The sequence below is a fragment of the Entelurus aequoreus genome, linkage group LG07 (assembly GCF_033978785.1).
Source record: "Entelurus aequoreus isolate RoL-2023_Sb linkage group LG07, RoL_Eaeq_v1.1, whole genome shotgun sequence".
NCBI classification, from domain to species: domain Eukaryota; kingdom Metazoa; phylum Chordata; class Actinopteri; order Syngnathiformes; family Syngnathidae; genus Entelurus; species Entelurus aequoreus.
In genome coordinates, this window is record NC_084737.1 from 27518267 (window position 1) to 27541593 (window position 23327).

At 39.9% G+C, this 23327-nt stretch overlaps 1 protein-coding gene across 3 annotated transcripts in view; it reads right to left on the bottom strand.

Moving 5' to 3' along the window:
- The window catches only part of arhgef25a (Rho guanine nucleotide exchange factor (GEF) 25a), a 141697-nt gene that overhangs the window by 90466 nt on the left and 27904 nt on the right, over positions 1–23327 (bottom strand). Inside the window, exon 1 of one of the 3 annotated variants that reach the window (XM_062053099.1) lies at positions 19677–20110. The exons of the other annotated variants lie outside the window; for them this stretch is intronic. Coding sequence (XP_061909083.1) covers positions 19677–19785 — 109 coding nt within the window. The 5' untranslated portion in view covers positions 19786–20110. Of the gene's footprint in view, positions 1–19676; positions 20111–23327 lie in introns of those variants that run through there. 3 annotated transcript variants of the gene reach the window in all.

The following is a 23327-nucleotide window of genomic DNA, read 5'->3' on the forward strand; positions in this document are numbered from 1 at the left end:
TAGGTTTCAAAGTCAGTTTGATCTGTATGCACTAAACGCGACCATCACACACAGCAAGCATCCTGCAAAGTGTTTTGAACACGGTTAATTTTGTTGAATAATAATTGTTGTCTTAGTTATTGTCAAGAACCTATTTTCTCCTGACAAAAACAGGACGATAACAAATCAAAACAAATGCACGTTGACTATACGATAAAAGAAAGTTACTGATATTTTAGTTAAACAATAAAATCGAGACAAAAATGCTCACAGAATTAGGGACAAGCTTGACATCACCCCAAGCGATTCGAGTAACACAACTTAGACAGAGCTGTCCACTGAAGCGCCCCCCCCCCCCCCCGACCCTCATTACTTGTGTTTATTTACTTTTACGTTATATTTTATTGTATATCTTATGTATTATTTATTTATTTATTTTACCTTATATATTCTTTTATTTATCTTTAATATATTTTGTTAGATTGAATCTAAGTTTGCATATATTCATGTGTGTCTATATTTGTTGTGGGCACTAGGTGACAGTTACCTTGGGAATTAAGTGGGTGGGTATTGTAAGGGATGGGGTTTATTATGTTACATATTGTAAAATGTGCAGATACCTCAACTTGCTGTTGCCATGATGCATCATACTGTACTGTCTGCAAAATTCAATAAAAATATTTGAAAAAAAAAAATGCTCACAGAAACAAAATCCAACCATATTTAATTTTGTCTTGTAGATGGGTAAAACAAGTTCGTAATATATCCAATTACAGCTCTTTAACAGCGTACATATCAAAAAGGGGCTCAGAGAGAGATACAAAGGAGAGCCAATTAGATGCTTTTCTCTGTGAGATAAGGAAGTTGGATTTTCACAGCCAAAACATATATGTATGGTTGTGACATGTTCCACATCGTAATATGTGTACACCTGGGAGAAAGTAAGGACACGTTTCATTTTTACTGCTATGATGCCATCAGTCATCTTCGTGACATCTACACAACTGTAAGTTCAAGCTAATTCTATCGTATTACTTCCTTACAAAAATATGATCATTTTCTCTACCTCAAGGAATCGTTTATTTAATGGTTAATCTAAAGGCCTCACAATTTTGAATGTGGTCAAAAGCGCTTCTGTCACATGCGCAGCAAAAAGAGAAAATGGATGCAGTGTTTCATACTTATTCATTTATTTAATGGGGGCGGACATTTATTAACAAATGAAAGGCTCCAGCCCGATAAGGACAAGCGGTAGAAATGTGTGTATTTGCTGCTTCTGGTTCTCCTGCGTTCATAAACAAATTATGATTCAAGCGTGCATCGTAACTCTGTTTCACAACACACATACATACCGTATTTTTCGGAGTATAAGTCGCTCCGGAGTATAAGTCGCACCGGCCAAAAATGCATAATAAAGAAGGAAAAAAACATATATAAGTCGCACTGGAGTATAAGTCTGATTTTTTGGGGAAATTTATTTGATAAAACCCAACACCAAAAATAGACATTTGAAAGGCAATTTAAAATAAATAAAGAATAGTGAACAACAGGCTGAATAAGTGTACGTTATATGACGCATAAATAACCATCTGAGAACGTGCCTGGTATGTTAACGTAACATATTATGGTAAGAGTCATTCAAATAACTATAATATATAGAACATGCTATACATTTACCAAACAATCTGTCACTCCTAATCGCTAAATCAGATGAAATCTTATACGTCTAGTCTCTTACGTGAATGAGCTAAATAATATTATTTGATATTTTACGGTAATGTGTTAATAATTTCAAACATAAGTCACACCCCCGGCCAAACTATGAAAAAAACTGCGACTTTTAGTCCGAAAAATACGGTACATCCTTTACCAGGGACGTAGCGTTAAAAATAGCAAAAGTGCCTAAAAGTTGTTTATTGGCATTAAGTGACCTGTGAGCAAAACATGACTAATTAATCCTGACCATACGATCATGCTACTCTTGTGATAAATGTTTTGCTGGTAGTCTAAATAAAGGTGCTTTCAAATCATCTTCAGAGTCCTTATCTTATACTTTAAAAAATACACTAAAATGTGATGTAATTTAGTTGACTAAAACTATAGTAAGACTAAATCAATTTAGAGGACTGAAATTTGTCTAAAACTTAAATCCATTTTCTTCAAAAGACTATAGCTAGAACTCAATTAAAAATTGCTGTCAAAATGAACACTGGTTTTGAACAGATGTGATTTGATCAACCCGCAGGTTACATGTCAGCCCTCTGGCCTGCAAAGTCAGGTGGGTGCGTACACGACATCACTCAATGGCACGCTGTCTATTTTTAAATGGTTTGTCGAGTGTGTTTGCTGAGAGTCAGGCCTCGCTAATGACCGTGTGGCATTCAATCTGTTAATGTGCCATGCAGAGCAGTGCTTGACGTCACAGCTCAAATGTTACCTGCTTTTTCTCGGTCATTATACTCTCCACCTGCACGTCTTCCTGACTTCTCTGCCTCATCCTGTTGACTCGAGTTCGGATCAATAATCCCTCCCTGAATGCATTGCATGGACTGATGGATCATGTTCCTTTCGTTGCTATGTATTTACCCCTGCCTTTGTCCACCACAATACAAACGTACATGCTGTGCAACAACACATTGCAACAACACATTGCAACAACACATTGCAACAAGGTCTTTTCCTTCCTTTGTTTCACCTTCTCTGACATTAAAGAAGTGAACAATGTATGGATTTTCTTATTCTTCTGATGTCCCGTAGTCCCATTCTTAGTGAATGGGAATGTACGTGACAAAAAGCAAGTACATACACAACGGTACCACAACTTAAGAGTGGTCCACCTTAAATGTTTTTGAAAGTTTGCCTCTCTTTCACAATCATTATGAGAGACAAGATGTCTTTTTTTTTTTTTTACAATTGTAAAGATGACGAAAAATGCTTGAAAGATGCGGCTAATGGGATTCATTGTTGTAGCCTTCAAAGCCCTCTAAACAACTTCAAAACCCTCCAGCAACATTTTGTATACACACTGTAAGTTTATATATAATGTAGTAACAGACACATTCATAACAATATGTAACATGTTCAATATTTGCCGTATTTTGATCATTTTAATCATTTCCGGGACTAATTTCTTTCACGCATTGATTTCTGTTTCCATAGCAGCGCACGTCTGAATTCTGGCAACATGTGTGTTCCGGAATCAAACACAAATGTGTGTTCTAATCATGGCAGACTTGGTAACAGACAACGAAGATGACTATTTTTGGACAAAGGAGGATTCACAAATGTATATGTTTGAAGCTAAATATACTGCTGCTTATAGAAGCGAACACGAAGGAAGAGTGGGACGTTGGAGCAGACGGAAGCCGGGAGAGGGAGATGAAAGCGATTTTGACGCTATAAAGATGGAACTTGGAGCCAAGCTATTTCGACATAAATGGATTGCTGGGCGGACCAACAACTGTCCATCGAGTGAATCACTTTATTATCGATCATGATACACGCAGCACGCTCTGCGTGTTATTACCACTACAGTACATACGTTGTCTGGCTAGCTCAGCTGTGTACAAACAAAACATGAAATGTGGGCTAATACTTTACAGACACTGTAATATAATGTTCATGTTTTTCCGTCAGCACAGATTGTTGTTGTATCGCAGTGTTGTGCATTACCAACTCAAATGTGTTTCGTGCTGTTTTAGAAGATAGTTTATATCTTGCCTTAGTTAACTTTTACAGCTAATACCGTAGGACACCGATGTGTTACTATAATAGAAAAAAAGAGTTCCTCAGTGTTCGCTCTTACAATAACAATGTCGCTACAGCTTGATTATTATACAGGTTACGGAACTTAAATGAAGTATTGGTGACGTTTTTTTAATGCATTTTTTAAGTAATTTAGAGGTATAATTGATTGCTCCCATTAGCTGCATTGCTAGCCACCTAGATCAAGCCGATTCTTATATGTTAGAAAGCAACAAAAAAAAAACTGTCTTCCAGTCCCTCATAATGATTGTGAACGCTAGGCAAGATTTAAAAAAAAAAAAAAGTGCAGTTCCCCTTCGGGAGCGTTTGTAGATAAGGGCTGTCTTTCAAATAATTGTTATGCTTTAAGTTGCAAGCAAAAATCTGAGTTACAAGCATCCCATTAATTGCCGTGGCAAATGTCACAGTGAACCCCGTGAGATGCACCCAAAACAAAAGGAAGAAAGTGAGTGTGATAGTACTGAGAAGAAAAAGTGGATGATATTCATTGAATTAAAAAAATTAAAAATCAAAAACATGACTGAGCGCGTCGTCAACTTGGCGAAATAATTTGAGCTTGTCATTGCTCGTCTGCACCATCCTGAAGCAGAATGAGTCTAACGGCAGCAAAAACTGATATATAAACGGCGGACATATATCCATTAAAATATGGAAAAGCTGCTTATGGTGTGTTTGACGGAGAAGCAGCTGGAAGGTGATACCATAGAAGTCCACTCTTTAAGGTAAATACTGTATATTATTAAAACTACTGTAGTTGTTAGTAGTACATTCTATTGTATTGTTTTTATCTACTATGTCTTAAAGGTGCCATATGTAATAATTTCATGTAAAGTCATCATTAAATGGCCCTGATATGTCAAAAGGCATTAATAAATCATGTTCCTTTCGAAGGCCCTGCGATAAAGTGGCGACTTGTCCAGGGTGTACCCCGCCTTCCGCCCGATTGTAGCTGAGATAGGCTCCAGCGCCCCCCGCGACCCCGAACGGAATAAGCAGTAGAAAATGGATGGACAGATGTTCCTTTCGAATAACTTTATAACTGATAACAGCAGTTCAGCCAGGATATGCTCATTTCAAAATTACATTTATTTCTGGCCACATTACTACATATGGCAACTGTAACTAAAAGTTACCTTATTTTTCGGACTACAAGGCGCATATTAAATTCTTTCATTTTTTTCAAAAATTGACAGTGCGCCTTATAACCCAGTGTGCCTAATGTCCGTATTAATTCTGGTTGTACTTACCAACCTCAAAACAATTTTATTTGTTACATGGTGTAATGATAAGTGTGACCAAAAAGAGATATGCGTGGACTGCAGATTGACTCCTGTTCTATGAATGACGCAGACAATTACCCCTAAGCAAGCAACACCAAAACTTTGATGTTTAATATAGAACATTACACATGGCGCTAAAAAATCTGTTAAAATGTTTTAGTATGACTTAAGTTACGAAGCCGCACCGCTTGATGTAACACGTACGATTAAGGCTACCATAGTCATACGTACTGTGCTTCAACGTAGAGGTATTATTATAGTGTGTGTGTGTGTGTGTGTGTGTGTGTGTGTGTGTGTGTGTGTGTGTGTGTGTGTGTGTGTGTGTGTGTGTGTGTGTGTGTGTGTGTGTGTGTGTGTGTGTGTGTTTATAAGAACCCCCCCCCAGAAAATGTCCGCGCATCCGCCATTGTAGTCCACGCCATAGTCAATAACCTCCTTCTTATTCTCTATCCTCTTGTTGTGGAGCATTCATCCTTCGCTGTTGCCATTTCTGATACAAAGTAGCATGTATTTCTATCTTATATCTGTCAGTCAGCTGTCTATAGAAGCGCTAAAAAATACTGGTACAACAAAGATGACGGGGAGAAAACACTGTCGAAGTGGAGCCACGTAGGTAAGACTGCTCACAAAACGGCGCATCCTGAAGAGATGGTCAGAAAGTGGCTGGAAGAAGGTCTGTTAAACATAATCTATGCAACATGTTGACCAAAGAACCAAAAATGTTGTGTAGACCACAAGGAAGTGTAATAATATGACCCCTTTAAAGGCCTACTGAAATTAGATTTTCTTATTTAAAAGGGGATAGCAGATCCATTCTATGTGTCATACTTGATCATTTCGCAATATTGCCATATTTTTGCTGAAAGGATTTAGTATAGAACATCGACGATAAAGTTCGCAACTTTTGGTCGCTGACAAAAAAAGCCTTGCCTGTACAGGAAGTAGCGTGACGTCACAGGTTGAAGAGCTCCTCACATCTGCACATTGTTTACACCAGCAGCGAGAGCGATTCGGACCGAGAAAGCGACGATTACCCCATTATTTTGAGCGAGGATGAAAGATTCGTGGATGAGGAAAGTGACAGTGAAGGATTAAAGTGCAGTGCAGGACGCCAGGATTTATCTTTTTTCGCTCTGACCGTAACTTAGGTACAAGGGCTCATTGGATTCCACACTTTCTCCTTTTTCTATTATGGACCACGGATTTGTATTTTAAACCACCTCGGATACTGTATCCTCTTGAAAATGAGAGTCGAGAACGCGAAATGGACATTCACAGTGACTTTTATCTCCACGACAATACATCGGTGAAGCACTTTAGCTTCGGAGCTAACGTGATAGCATCGTGCTTAACTGCGGATAGAAACAGAAGAAACATGCCCCTGACTGGAAGGATAGACAGAAGATCAACAATACTATTATTACTTCTACTATCAGGAGACACCGAACCAAACCCTGGACCTATAACCATACGGTTAATGCTGTCCTGCCTGGCGAAGCCTAACAATGCTGTTGCTAACGACGCCAATGAAGCTAACTTAACTACGGGACCTCGACAGAGCTATGCTAAAAACATTAGCTCTCCACCTACCCCAGCCCTCATCTGCTCATCACCACCCGTGCTCACCTGCGTTCCAGCGATCGACGGTGCGACGAAGGACTTCACCCGATCATCGGTGCGGTCGGTGGCTAGCGTCGGATAGCGCGTCTGCTATCCAACTCAAAGTCCTCCTGGTTGTGTTGCTGTAGCCAGTCGCTAATACACCGATCCCACCTACAGCTTTCTTCTTTGCTGTCTTCATTGTTCATTAAACAAATTGCAAAAGATTCACCAACACAGATGTCCAGAATACTGTGGAATTTTGCGATGAAAACAGACGACTAAAGCTGGCCACCGTGCTATTCCAAAATGTCTGCTTCAACCCGTGACGTCACGCGCAAACGTCATCATACCGAGACGTTTTCAGCCGGATATTTCCCGGGAAATTTAAAATTGCACTTTATAAGTTAACCCGGCCGTATTGGCATGTGTTGCAATGTTAAAATTTCATCATTGATATATAAATTATCAGACTGCGTGGTCGGTAGTAGTGGGTTTCAGTAGGCCTTTAATGTGCCTAATGCCTTTTGTATGAAAGTACACCTGAATAGAACCGCTCATCGGCAGTGTTCCTTATAGTCTGTAAAATATGGTAGTTGTTCTTTTTTAAAGCATGTTACATGTAAAATGGTGATGTTTTGGGGGGTCCAAGCACCAATTAAATTGATTACAATACATTTCAATGGAAGATGTTGACTTGAGATAAAAGCTCCACCACAGAATCAATTAAGCTTGTTAGTTGAGGTATTGCTGTACTGTAGATTGAAGTGTGATGAGCGCTAGTGATAGCTGAGAGATATTTTATTGTTAAACAAACAAGGAATTCAATAATTGTAACCTCTACTGGAGTGCTGAAGTGATGGGAACACAACTATATGAATGAAAGCCTGCAAATGCACATGACGTGATATCACGGTGCACCATAATGTGTGTCATCCAGTGCACAAGCACATGTTATTATGTCTAAGTAGGGAATGAAATTTGACTTGCATTCCTTCTGTGTGAATGGAATAGACTTTTTTGTTGTATAAATAATTGTTTTATCCCTTTAAAATGAGACAAAATATGAAATAATATTAGATGAATACATTTAGGTTGTTAAAGACACATAGAACACAAAACAAGCTTCAACATACGGCCATGCATACACTGTTTTATATTGCTTTACCAGGGCAAATATTTATGTAGTCAGACGAATTAAGATATGTTGGAGACAAGAACATGCCCGCCTCTAGGGAAATATTGGAGAATGAATGCTGTGTTGAGGAACATAACTAGCGATCATAAAACTTCTTCCTCCTCCCAGTGGTGACAGATGGTCTGCTCTCAGTAACAGCTGATCCATTGGAATTTTTAATGCACACTATCAACTATACAAACTATAGAGAATGACCTAAAAATGCAAAACAAAAACATTCCCTGACTATCTGGGCAAGAATGTTTATGGTGGACATCGGAAAAGAGAGGCCAGAATGGTGCGGCTCGATAGTGGAGGCAACAGTAACTCATGAGAGTGGAGATGCTGCACAGCATCTGTGAACATGCAAAACGTCCAAACTCAAAGCAGATGAGCTACTTCAGCACAAACACAGCCACTGCTATGAAGACACCCCTTCTGCTGCAAAACTAAAATAGTTTGCCCGAACAACATGAACTGAACTATCCTCAATAACCACTTCATTAGGTACACTTGGTGCACACATCTGATAAGATCTGACACCTCAGAACATCCTAATCAATCAGAGTCTCTAACTCAGAGCTCCCCAACCACCGGGCCACGGCCCGGTACCGGTCCGTGGACCGATTGGTACCGGGCCGCACAAGAAATGTAAAAAAAAATTATTTTTTATTTTTATTAAACCAACATAAAAAACACTACATACATTACATATCAATATAGATCAACACAATCTGCAGGGATACAGTCCGTAAGCACACATGATTGTATTTTTTTATGACAAAAAAAAATTAATAAAAACCATACCCCCCCCCTACCGGTCAAATTTTCAAGCATTGACCGGTTCGCAGCTACAAAAAGGTTGGGGACCACTGCTCTAACTGACTTAATATGCCTGTTTTTTGGACTGTGGGAGGAAATGCCAATCTACAGTATATGCAATATATTTATATTCAAATTTTAAAAACAGGGTTTTGTTTCAAAGCACCCCGTGATAAATGAAATTCCGCAAGATGGGGACGCCATTTATTCTATTTTTTTTTTTTTTAAACGTATGCATTTAGGTCTTTATAAGCTCTCCGCACAACATCTAAACACTTCCTATGGTCTTTAAACACTCTAAAACCTCTTCTTCTCACATGAGATCCACCTCGGAATGGGGACATATGAATCCCTTCTCTATTGTATGAACATTCATACATAAAAATAGCCCCATATATTATTGTATTCTAATGAAACATCTTTGTTTAATACATTTCAACTTTGGGAGTTTATAACACTCTGGAGTTGTTGCAAATGTTTGAAACTCACTTAGCTATATGATAAGCAATAAGCAAAATGATTGTGCCAATAATGATATTGAAATCACCTTTTATAAATAGCGTTGATCGTGTCATGTTCTGTGGTCATGTTTTGTTTTGGTTATGTTCTGTTGGGTTTTGGACGCTTTTAGTTCCTGTTTACACTCCCTTGTTTTGGTTGCCATGGTGACATATGATTTTCACCTGCTGCTGGTGTTTTGAGTCACGCACCTGTTGTCACTAATGATGAGACTTTAGTATTTCAGCTTGTAGTTGCCAGGCAGTCGGCATGGCTACATTATCTCTGATACCCTTGTTACTTCCATGATTATGCGTCCATTCCATAGTTCTATGATCTTTCCATGCTTGACCAAGTAAGTTTTGTTTCATGTCCTTAGTCTGTTTATGTGTTAATTTTGTTCATAGCCAAGTTTGTTCTCCACTTTTTTCACGCCTTTAGATTGTTATTTTTGTTAGTGTTAAAATAAATAATGTCCTTACCTCCACGCCATGTCCACTCCAATTTCTTTGCATCTCGGGAAAACAAACCATCCCATAGTCCACGTCGTGACAGATTGTGACTAGTGCCATGCGACAGAATGTCTACATTTATGCAAACAGAGGACTAAGACATGAGTGTGTGTGTTATTTCTTTTTCTTTTTTAAATCTCAGCAATGATTCACAGTCCTGGTGTAGCTGACATTATAAAATAACCTTTTTACGGTGCTCAACATAGTATAAACAATCTGTAAATGTTGCCTTCTTCTTTAAACTTGCAGTTTCCATCCTCCTTCATTAACAGTCCAACACATGATCATTAAAAGCAATACCATATTCATTTGATATTTATTATTGAATAGTTATTCATTGTTGGAGGACAACACCAGGGTGGCGCTATTTTCTGCAGGTAATAAAAAATACTTTGTGCAGGTGTGCTTTATATATCCGAATATTTCCTTGCTTACAGGTAGCTACATTCTGATATATGTGAGTAGGATTTATTTTGGGATAGAATCCAGACACAGTTTTATAAACGAGGTCCCTGGTCTGCCAGAGAATAAGAAGACATAGCAATATAGGGATCAGCATTCCCAACTTAGTATAATGCTCAGGACATTGTTTTGCTGTTTTCTGTTATGACAAGGTTCTATTTTTTCCATTCCTACTCTTATTAAAGAAGCTGTTTTACTGTAACAAACTAGATGAGATCTCCACAGCATTTTACTAAACTAATGGCAGCTAAATAGAAATGTACTTGTATGAACATGCTTTATGAGCAGCCTCACATTGGTTGTAACGTCAAGGCTCTCGTACATTTATAATGATGCCAAAAACATACAAGACTGCATGACTCTTCTTCACATTGTAAAACTAGAAAAGTACATAGAGAGCGCAGTCCAAAAGTAAAAAAATCCGGATGGTATGGGTGTAACAATTTTGTAGATACTGCGGTATTTTGGTTTCAAAGTCTTCACAGTAATGCCGTCATGCGTGACGGTATCAAACAAAAACTTGGTGTGTAGTTTTTGTCTGGCGCTTTGGCGCTTGCCGTGTATGAAATTACACTACATCTCCCAGAATCTTATAGGCAGCGTTGGATCGGCAAGGTGGGGGCATGGAATGCCGTAAGCAGGAAGTGAAGTGTGTTCAAGTGTGGTCTTCTAAAGATCCAGAAAACTCTTTTTAAAACCCGTGGAGATCTGGCATTCCAGGCTATAGCTCCCAGACTTTGGAACTGTCATGTCTGTGTGATCATGTTTGGTTTTAGTTATGTTCGGTTTTGTTTTTGGACTCTTTGTGCACTCTTGTTTGTTTTGTCACCATAGCAACCCACTAGTTTCACCTGTCATGTCACGCTCGTGTCTCACGCTTTGCACTCACACACCTGTCACTGATCATGTCACTGCTATTTAAGCCTGTCTGTTTCAGCTGATCGTTCTGGTGACATTATCCTATCATACCATGCTACTTCTGATATCATTTCTACCTCTGTTACCTCTGAACCCATAGTTCCATGCCATAGTTTTCATGCTGTTCCATGCCAAGTAAGTTTTTGTTTATTGTTCATAGTTTCTGCCTTTGTGCAAGTTTTGTTTCATTAGTCAAGTTTTTTCTCCGCCATTGTGCGCGCCTTTTGTTTGCTTCCTTTTTTGTAGTCTGTTAGTGTTTAAAATAAAATGTGTATTTACCCTCCCGGGAAAACAAACAACCCAATGCACGAATTGACAGGAACAATTTGCACCAGTCCCTTTGTGATCTTGACTGTTGAAACTTTTAAGAAACATTTGAAAACTTTTCTTTTTAGTATAGCTTTTAGTTAATGCACCTTTTAACTATCATTTTAATCTACTTTGTATCCTTTTTATGATGTTGCCCCTGTTGTTGTAATTGAATTGTTGTTTTACTTTACCTATGTTTTGTACAGCGCTTTGTGATTTTATCTGTGAAAAGCACTTCATAAAAAAATGTACTTACTTACTTAATTACTTACTTCATAGTAGATGAGAAAAATTGTTGCTCTCGGACATTTCATCAAAATATGTCTACAAATGTTTGCGTTATGTTGCTAACAAACACACAAACAAACCCTGGCGAAAACACAACCTGTTTGGCGAAGGTGAGAAAGTCTACGTTCTGCAAAGCAAAGTGCACCACTTTCAAATGGAGAGCGTTCCCAAAGTGACACAGCTAGTCGGTCCTGTCGCAGCGCACGGCCGATAAATCACCATCAATCCATCCATTTTCCAAGGCTTGTCCCTGTCGATTTTCCGGCTGCCAGTATGCTGTCAGTCTCCTCTATCTTTGTCTATCTCTAGCGTACACAATCAGAAGTGTAGGTAATGTAGTAGAAATTATCCGGATCACCCACCAAATCGAATCAGTTGTCCCTTATCCCATTTTAAACATTTCCTAAAAGGACCATGAAAATCCACTCATACCTTTTTGTGTTATTTTGTTAACCAACTATTACTACAGACGGACAGACAAACAGCAACGATTACATAACCCCCTGACGGGGTTATTAATATCAATTAGTTTTGGCTTGCAACTGCAAAATATAAACAGTCTAATCTCATCCCGAAACCCACTTATTGTGTGTTTATTGTAACTTCTTTTTGGACACAATCTTTCGCTGTGTCCAATCCTCCGCCTGCTTCCATATCATGATCTAAGTGGCAGCATATTTGCTTTGACAACATGCAAAGGGGTCCAGTGTGGAGCTGCAGGCTATAGAAAATGAGAACATACATTACATAAGAGATTAAACTCATAGAATCCAAGGTATTTATCCAAGAACGGCAGCCAATAACATTAAAGCCTCCTTTATGAGCACACATCCCCCATATGAGTAGGGCCTCAGTGGGTCGGTCTGTCGTTTATCCCGTTCATGTAAGCTTGTAAAAGAAGACAAAGTAACACACAGCCAAGCACCGCTATGTCCCCGCTACACACTGATGTTCTTAAACCTCGCTTTGCCGTGATATGATTTCTTAAGACAGTGACAAGAAACATACATACGTGTGGCAAAACGCTGATGATTTTTGTGTCAACTGCACACCACCCGCTGCTCTTACTCAAACCACACTATAGTCTAATGGACTGCTGCAATTCCTGCTGAGCTTCATTATAATTTACAACACAGTTGGGGGGAGGCAGCATGGTTTTGGGTCCAGAGGAATGTTTCGAAGTGGACCCAGCCAGCCCCCCCTTTTTTTGTGTTTCATCCAGCCACGTGCCGCACATTCCCAACTGACGTACTCATCACCATGAAGACACTTTCCAACTCTGCCTCACATAAACACACTTAGCCTGCCTCATTTTTAATGGAAGAATGCATGATCCGGCCCTAAACAAAATTTTGTTTGTGGCTCCCTTTTTGGTCTTATATATTACTGGTGTGCCACACGAGGGGTTATAGCAGTGTTTTTCAACCACTGTGCCGCGGCACACCAGTGTGCCGTGAGATACAGTCTGGTGTGCCGTGGGAGATTATGTAATTTCACCTAATTGGGTTAAAAATATCTTTTGCAAACCAGTAACTATAATCCGCAAATGTGCCGTTGTTGAGTGTCTGTGCTGTCTAGAGCGCGGCAGAGTAACCGTGTAATACTCTTCCATATCAGTAGGTGGCAGCAGGTAGCTAATTGCTTTGTAGATGTCAGGAACATGGTTTGTCATGATCACAATATGCAGGAGGCAGCGTGTAGGTAAAAACGTATCTAACACTTAAACCAACAATAAACAAAAGGCAAGTGCCGCTAAGTGTCGCTAAGTGCCGCTAAGAAAAGGCATTGAAGCTTAGGGTTGGCTATGCAAAACGAAACTAAAACTGAACTGGCTGCAAAGTAAACAAAAACAGAATGCTGGATGACAGCAAAGACTTAACAGCGTTTGGAGCAGACGGCGTCCACAAAGTACATCCGTACATGACATGACAATCAACAATGTCCCCACAAAGAAGGATAGCGTCCGCACAACTTAAATAGTCTTGATTGCGAAAACAAAGCAGGTGCGGGGAATAGCGCTCAAGGAAGACATGAAACTGCTACAGGAAAATACCAACAAAAGAGGAAAAGCCACCAAAATAGGAGCGCAAGACAAGAACTAAAACACTACACAGGAAAACAGCAAAAAACTCAAAATAAGTCACGGCGTGATGTGACAGGTCGTGACAGTACACCTGCTTTGAGACAAGAGCTATAGTGATGCATGGTTCGTTATGGTTTGAATTCATATCCAACAATTGCGAGAACGACTTTTTATTGTCATTATCGGCTACTGCGCTTCATTTTTTTTAATATTTTCTGCTGGTGGTGTGCCCCAGAATTTTTTCAATGAAAAAAATGTGCCTTGGCTCAGAAAAGGTTGAAAATCACTGGGTTATAGAGCTGACTGCAGCCCAGAGAGTATTGTATCACAGTCTTTCCACCACATCGCTCTTCAGGTTTGTGGCTTGTAAAGATGAATATGTGGGTGTTATTTCATGTCTAGATGGCTTTCTTATTGTTAAAAAATGTATTTACAAAGTCATAAACTGTTTTTTGTGCTCGAGCTATGAAAATATTGAATTAAGAATGAGTAATTACTACTTTTGGTGACCAGAAGTAGATTTGGGTTTGGGAGAGTGTGCATAAGAGACATAACCAAGACAAATGCAGTTCAAGTATGTTCATAATTAGATATCGAGAAATGTTGTATTATTATTTTAGAAGTTTCGTAAAGATTTGTATTTACTATAAATAATAATGTATATGTATGTATGTAATATGTAATAAACAAAAAAACTGCATTGATAACTACAATTCAGTTCAATCCAATATGTCCAATAGTCATGTGTTTATATTCCAGCTAATGTCCAAAGTTCATTTGAAAAGGTAAAAAAATAGGTTGATATGTCTGAGGGGAAAAGAAAAGTCTTTGATATCTCTTACCAGAGTGAAGCCAAACTGCTATGAAACGTTGGCATCAATTGAAAAAGTAAACAAAACACAATAAATTGGTCAAAAAATATGAAAAAAAATAGACAGTATATGTTTAGGGAAAAAGTTTATATAAACTTAAATAATACGGTTGGTTGTACGGTAAATCTGCCACGATAACAATGTTCAAAGCAATGCGAAATTAGTAGGGGTGTAACGGTATTGTAGATGCCGCAGTATTGCAGTTTCAAAGTCTCCACAATAATGCCGTGACGAGTGACAGTATCAAAAAAAAACTTGGTGTGTAGTTTTTTTTCTGGCCCTTTAGCGTTGGCCGGGTCTGAAAATAAACTACATCTGCCAGAATCCTTTGTGCAGCGCGGGGTGGGGGTGTGGACCGCCGTAAGAAAAAAACTATACTGTACTGCTACACCTTTAAACCAATACCCAAAAATATATTTGAAGCCAGCAAAGCTAAACATCAGTTTGTGAGGTATTCACATTATTAAAAGTTATATTGTTCGGTAACTTTTCCGAGAAACACAATGAACTTAGACTTTGTCTCAGCGTTTTTACAAACCCATTAAACTTTAAGCACTTCCTGTTTAGACTTAGACTTAGACAAACTTTAATGATCCACAAGGGAAATTTGGCATTCTCAAGTTGGCAGTTCATCAAAGACGTGTTTGGAAAAGCAACCGAGTGTTTCCTCAAACCGCCGCATTGGTGAAATCAGCAACTGCCACAGCACATTATTACAATATTACACTTATGATATAAACATAACAATTATCAAAATGACACGATAGCCGAAATCAAGGTAACATAATTACAAACATAACCAACGTGAACATGGTAGATTTAAGCATAAAATAAAATAGAACAAACAACAAATGTAGAAACACACATTTTTACAATGGAGTTTAGGGTGCGCATCGTGCCATCAACCAATTGCGAGCGCTGCACGGAACTCTATCTACTACAAAGATGATGGTCATGTTGACTTAACTCTTTGCATTTTACTGTTTCATTATTTTATCCATTGAGTTGATAATTTACAATGAAAGAAGGTATTGTGCGTTGCTTCAGCATCAGTCTGCCGTCATCTGCTGCCAACCAGCTAATTGCATGCAACTGCGCTGATTGCAGTAGCGGCAGCCAATCCAGAGGACGCTTAAAGTCAGCTGACACATCATTTTTAAACATTGTCATGGGTGACGTGGGTTACACTTGAATTGCTATTGCGGCATCCAGTGGACACATTTATAACAGCAGTTTCTTTTATTAAAAAATTGCAGCTCATCTTGCGGACCGGATTAAACCTGTTTGTTTGGTGTACGTTTGACACTCCTGTCTTAAAACAATCCTGTCACTTCATTTGACACACAATGGCATTTTTAAGTCTTTTTTTGAACATATACCACAATAATATCATACTATGGCCTTAATACCGTGACAATATCATACCGGGTGATTTTGATATAGTTACATCCCTAAAAATTAGGGATGTTTTATCTCCATGGACTTTTAAATAGATGCGGTCGCGATGCTGCTAAACTATACTGAAACTAACTAACTAACTAAGGACATGTTAACTCACTGCTAGGGAAGTTACGGTTATATAAATACAACGGTATTCCTGCTTCAAAGTATTTTCAATAATTCAGTCTTGTGAGGGTATCAAACAAAAACTTAGTGATCATAGTTTTTTTCTGGCGTTTAAGCATCGGTCGGGTCTGTAAAAAAAAAAAAACATCTCCCAGAATCCTCTGCGCAGCGAGGGAACGGCAAGGCAGGGTCGTTGAACGCCGTAAGCAGGAAGTGACGTGTGATCGTACTTGTCGTGGGTAAAAGGAATTGTTTTTTTGGACATTAAATATGTCCATAACTGGTTGAGTTATGTTGCTAACAAACAGACAAAAAAGCCCAAGCCAAAACATAACGTCTTTGGCGGAGGTACGAAAATCTGAGTTCTGCACTTTCGTTTCGAGCGTTTCCAAGGCGACACAGAGCCAGCTGGTCTCGTCTCACTGCAAGGCGGGAAATCAACAAAAAAATGCTTAACGCAGGGAAATGCGAGTAAACTAAAAAGCTACTAGATACATCCTCAATCCATCCATCCATCCATTTTCTACCCCTTGTCCCTTACAGGGTCACGGGGGGTGCTGGAGCCTATCTCAGCTGCATTCGGGCGGAAGGTGGGGTACACCCTGGACAAGTCACCACCTCATCGCATAGCCAACACAGATAGAAAGACAACATTCACACTCACATTCACACAGTTGGGCCAATTTAGTGTTGCCAATCAACCTATCCCTCAAACTGTCCCACAGAAAAGATATTTGAAGTCAAGCATCAGTTTGTGAAGTATTTACATTATTAGTAATTATATTGTTAGTTTACCTTTCTGAGAAACAACAGTTTCCAGTCTGACATAAAAAAATGACCACTGTAGAGGACACTGCTTCCCATAATGTAAAAATTAAAAGAAACTAAGCAGTACATTATTGTTGTACACTTGTTGCACTGGATGTTTACATACCATACCAACTTTATTTATAAAGCCCTTTAAAAACAACCACAGTTGAAGGACAAAGGGCTGTACACCACAAAGAAATACAGGTAAAGGACAGACTAAAAAATAACATGTAAAACAGAGGTAAAATACACATAGAAAAAGCAAATACAAATTATCTTCAGAGCAATTTGTTAGATAAAAAGTAATTAAAAAGTTAAAAACAGTTTAAACAGTTCAAAGTCTCATGCTGGGTTAAAAGCCAGTGAGTAAAAATTAGTTTTAAGAAGGGTCTTAAAATTAGCCAAAGAAGGGGCCCATCTCACATGGAGAGGGAGATCGTTCCAGAGTTTGGGACCCACAACAGAGAAGGCTCTGTCCCCTCTAAGCTTGCGCTTTGATTTGGGTACCTCCAGGAGCAGCTGATCAGCTGACCTGAGGGACCGGGTGGGGGCATAGAGGTGGAGCAGCTCAGAAAAGTAAGGTGGGGCAAGACCATGTAAGGATTTAAAAACGAGTACAATTATTTTAAAATGGACTCTAAAAGACACAGGCAGCCATTGAAGTGAGGCTAAAACAGGAGTAATGTGCTCTCTTTTTCTTGTGCTTGTTAAAAGCCGGGCAGCTGCATTTTGGACCAGCTGCAGACGTGAGAGGGAGGATTGACTAATTCCAAAATACAAAGAGTTACAGTAAACCAGTCAAGATGTGATAAAGGCATGGATTACTGTCTCAAACTGTTGCCTAGAAAGAAGGTTTTTACCCTTGGCCAGCTGACGTAAATGAAAAAAAGCTGGCTTTCACCACTGTGCCAATCTGACGGTCCAATTTAAAATCACTATCAATACGAAAGCCCAGGTTGGTGACCATGGGCTTAACGTGCAAAGCCAAGGGGCCAAAGTCAACAGTGGGGAGCTCACAGGTACCACTAGGTCCAAACACTATTACTTCTGTCTTCTTTTCTTTGAAATTCAAGAAATTTAGGGCCATCCAGGCCTTGATATCATCAAGACAAGCAAGTAGTGGCTGCATTGAAGAGGCATGATTTCTCTTTAACAGAAAATAATGCATTGTCACTTTAAAGACATCAACTCTAAGTTATTCTTTTAAATATTTGTTTGAAACAGTAGATGTTCCGAGACTATAATTTGCGCTTAGAAATACTTGTTTGTAGTAATAAAAAAACCCATTAAAGTTAAAGTACCAATGATTGTCACACACACATTAGGTGTGGTGAGATGTGTCCTCTGCATTTGACCCATCCCCTTGTTCACCCCCTGGGAGGTGAGGGCCGCAGTGAGCAGCAGCGGTGGCCACGCCTGGAAATCATTTTGGTGATTTAACCCCCAATTCTAACCCTTGATGCTGAGTGCCAAGCAGGGAGGCAATGGGTCCCATTTTTTTATAGTCCTTGGTATGACTCGGCCAGGGTTTGAACTCACAACCGCCGATTTCAGCATTAAGTGTGTGATCAATTCAAGTACCGTATTTTTCGGAGTATAAGTCGCTCAGGAGTATAAGTCGCAAAGGCCGAAAATGCATAATAAAGAAGGAAAAAAACATATATAAGTCGCACTGGAGTATAAGTCGCATTTTTGGGGGAAATGTATTTGATAAAACCCAACACCAAGAATGGACATTTGAAAGGCAATTTAAAATAAATAAAAAATAGTGAACAACAGGCTGAATAAGTGTACGTTATATGACGCATAAATAACCAACTGAGAATGTGCCTGGTATGTTAACGTAACATATTATGGTAAGAGTCATTCAAATAACTATAACATATAGAACATGCTATACGTTTACCAAACAATCTGTCACTCCTAATCGCTAAATCCCATGAAATCTTATACATCTAGTCTCTTACGTGAATGAGCTAAATAATATTATTTGATATTTTATGGTAATGTGGTAGTAATTTCACACATAAGTCGCTCCTGAGTATAAGTCGCTATATAAACTATGAAAAAAACTGCGACTTATAGTCCGAAAAATACGGTCATCCTAAACTTTCCTGTCACTTCCATTTGACACACTATGGCATTTTTACCAAGCTTTTCAGGGGGGACAAATACCGCTCTTAATACCGTGATACCATGAGATTTTGATACGGTTACATCCCTACCTACCGCTGTATAAAAGTTAAACAGGAACAACATATAATTGTATAAGTAGAACAAGCCAACACCTGCAGAGCACGACGACCACGTTGATGATCACTGAAGTGACTGGTCAGTAGCTGACCCCCACCCCAACCCCCCATAGGGTGTTTATGCCAAGGCCGACCCAGTACCTCCTATTCGGTTCCTTCTGTGCCTGTGCTCTGGGGGGAATACTTCATTTTTCACCCACTCAGACGAGTGTGTGTCTCACTTGTTGCTTTAACTGGAGGCGGACAGCGCAGGAAGGAGGATTTAAGTCTTCACCTACTAAATCATTGGCATATGCTCAAAGGAGGAATGAATGAAAAATAAAGCGGAGTTGAAGAGAGAGAAGAACTTCAGGCTTAGTGTGTGTGTGCGTGTGCGTGCGTGTGCGTGTGTGTGTGTGTGTGTGTGTGTGTGTGTGTGTGTGTGTGTGTGTGTGTGTGTGTGTGTGTGTGTGTGTGTGTGTGTGTGTGTGTGCCTGACACTGACCTCTGACTCGAGCATAGCAGCAGCCACACTTAGTCAGGACTTTCCGGAACAAGTGCTGGCAGCCACAGCAGCCTCGATGGTGGCGGTGGTGATGGTGGCCCCCTTTCATGATGTTGGACCATTAGATGAGCTGGGCATGGCCCGCTGCTCCCTCTCTCCCGCTCCACTACTCGCTCAAGCACACAAGCGCCCCCCACTCAAAGTTTGTATACCACCAAAAAGATGAATAGAAAAATGGAGGTCAGTCTAGCCTCCCACCCAGGTGACCGCAGACACTCTACATCCAGAGGGGTCCACAAAAGAAGCCACAAAGAAATCCACAGCTGATAAACAGCTAGGCAAACATCCCACTGAGCATTTTCTTCTGTCCTCCCGCTCTATCTTTTTCGCTCCTTTTGCTGAGCTCTTGCCTCTGTAAGCTGCCTGGTCAAATGATTAACGGCTTCAGCTACAGAGAGATAGAGAGGAGAGTGAGAGAGGGGGGGGGTAAGAGAGAGTAAGAGGAGGGAAGGTGGAGTCTGCAAGCTCTCCTCACTATTACAGGATAAGGTTCCCACTCCCCTAATTCTCCCGCTTCCTGAACGCCCCCCAACCAACAGCACTACCTCCGCTTTCCTTTTCAGCTGTTTTCCTTGGCTCGCCTCACTCATCTGCTGCCTCCGTCTGTTTTCATATACCGAATTCTACAAGGCTTACACGGGCGTTCTTAAATTTCCAAATGCAAGAGCAGATGAAAAGCCAGCCTCACCTCTGCATGCTCCAAGTTGACGCTGCAGGAGCGTGTCATGACACAGAAGTGTTAACAAAGGAGAAGCCGTGTTAGGCTAGAGGTGTAATACTTTCTATTTTTCCCAGAGGGTGACATGCAAGAATGATTTTGATGGTTTAAGAATTTGTCTTTGCTGGCAACGTCTGTCTGCGTCCTGCACACTGAACTTTTCTGTTTTTTCTTTGTGTTTCCATGCAGTGAGTGGGGGGTCTCAAGTTTCACAATGTTGGCATTCTTGAATGCGTGCGTGCGTGCGTGCGTGCGTGCCTGTGTGCCTGTCATTTGACGTGACAATTAATTTTCAAGCTCAGTAAATCTCTAAGTGTGAGGACAGACAAACCTATATGGGGCGGTATAGCTCGGTTGGTAGAGTGGCCGTGCCAGCAACTTGAGGATTCCAGGTTCGATTCCCGCTTCTGCAATCCGAGTCTCTGCAGTTGTGTCCTTGGGCAAGACACTTTACCAACCTGCTCCCAGTGCCACCCACACTGGTTTAAAAAATGTAACTTAGATATTGGGTTTCACAATGTAAAGCGCTTTAAGTCACTAGAGAAAAATTTAATTCACTTCACTTATTGTTGATGTACTCTTCGCACAGAGAAAAGTGCAACAGTATGTGTCAAGACGGGGACTATGGGGTGTTTTGTTTTCCCGGAATGCAAAGGAAAGTTGGAGCGGGCAAGGCGTGAAGGTAAGGACATATTTTATTATTACTATAAAAAAGGAACAAAAGGCGCGCACAAGGTGGAAGTCCAAAAACTTGGCTAATGAAACAAAAACTTGCACAAAGGCAGAAACTATGAACATGAAGCAAAACTCGTTAACTGTGACATGAAAAAACAAAACTTACGTGGCATGGCAAGAAGCATAACTATGAACAGGTATGAGCAGGGACGTGCACATGATTATAGAGGGGAAGGGGCTCAAAGTCAGAAAAGGGCAGGAATTTTTTTTTTGGTCCTTTACACAATATGGAAATTAATGTAAAATTAAATTTGCTAATAGGAAGCTAACTACTTAGCTGTGTGTCCTTTGTAGGTAAAAGTGATTGCCATTTCTTTTGTGTCAACAAATTATGGTCATAATGAGTTAATTCACATTATCATAGGCTTGGAAGACATGAATAGCAACAAAACACTGGTTTATTATTAGGCTATTTATTGTTAAAGATAAGCACTTTAATATTGAACATTGAACAGTGCAACATGAACTTTGAAAAAAAATACAAAAATAAATACCCAAATGGAAAAAACTTCAATGTGAAAATCTGTCCTTCTTCCCTTAACTTGATGAAAACACCATCAAGTTGTATCTTATGGTATATCTCACTTAATGCTCAGACTAAACAACTGAAACGCAATACAGGGCCAAAAATATGGACCAGGGGCCAGTAGAGGGCTGTATCATTTCTTTTTTTGGCATTGTGCTGCAGGCATAATCAACATGAATCAAGTTTAAATACAGATGGCAATATTCCTAACAGATAACCTACATCTTATATCCCAGAATGCTGAAATTATTATTATTATTATTATTAATAATAATAATAATTATTATTATTATTATCATTGTTCTTCTTATTATTATTGTTATTATTATCATTAGTATCATTATTATTATTATTATTTTGTTAACCCACACAGTAATAGCAAAGTCACAATAAACGTTATATCTAAAACTCTACTGTGAGAGAAATGTGATCCGCCGTAAACACAGTGCACTTTATTTTGAAAATTAACCCGGTGTTTTATTTTGTATTTTGTACATTACTTCCTGTCCCGCACGATCCGCTCTGCTCTGTGCGGACTTGATGTGCCGTGCTCAATTGATGCGCCGTGCTCCGATGTCCGGCAAAAACAGAAACTGACACATTGAATAATAGAATAATACAGCGTTTTTCTGCAATATTACCCATATTAGATGCTGAATAAGTGGACGGCGACTAGACCATAACTCACAGGTTCAAGTTGCTCCACTATCACGTCTCAGGGGCGCAGTAACTTGGCTCTCTCTCCTCTCACTTACTCACCCGCAGATCGGGGAGGGGCTAAACGTTTAAAAGTTTAGACCAGTCCACATTTAGGGAAAATGTAAGCCCCTCCTCGATCTGCAGGCTGCAGTCAGGGGTTACTCCCTTGAACCGCAAAAGCAACCCGGTTTCGAAACGAATAAAGACCAACTTCGATATTGTACATTATAAACTAACGTATGGATAGACAAACAAGTCGATCATTAAAATGTTCATGCAAGTAACAGCCAATCAGCATTCAACCGTCAAACTCCGTGCAGTGAAGTGCAGTCCGGGGTGAACTGCAGCATGGAGGAGAAAGTGATTGTTGCCGTTTGCGACTCCTGGAGCTTTATATATAATGACGTTTGAGAATCTGCCGGATCTCCGCCACCAGAGGGAGCCCGCGGGGGTGAACCCATGGGTTAAACGTTTAGCCCCTCCTCGATCTGCGGGCTGCAGCCAGGGGCACTTGCTCTCTCTGGCGGAAGCTCAAACAACCCGGTATTACAAGAAAACGTGGAGTTTTTGTACCGCTGTTTTTTTTTGTTTTGTTTTTTTTTACATCCCTGACAGGAATTTATTAATGTTGTTTAAAGAAAAGAAAAAAAACACACACACAGGCAGAGGGCACTTTTTAAGACGAGGCAAAAAAGGGCAGGGGCTCAGGCACCCATAGGGCCCTATGTGTGCACGTGCCTGGGTATGAGTATCAGAAGTAGCATGGCATGAAGTTAGCAGAGGTAATGTCGCCAGGCTGAATTCCTGGCAACAATGGGCTTAAATAATACAGACATGATTGACAACAGGTGCGCGAGTGCAAAACGTGAAACAGGTGAAAGGCCTACTGAAATGAATTTTTTTTATTTAAACG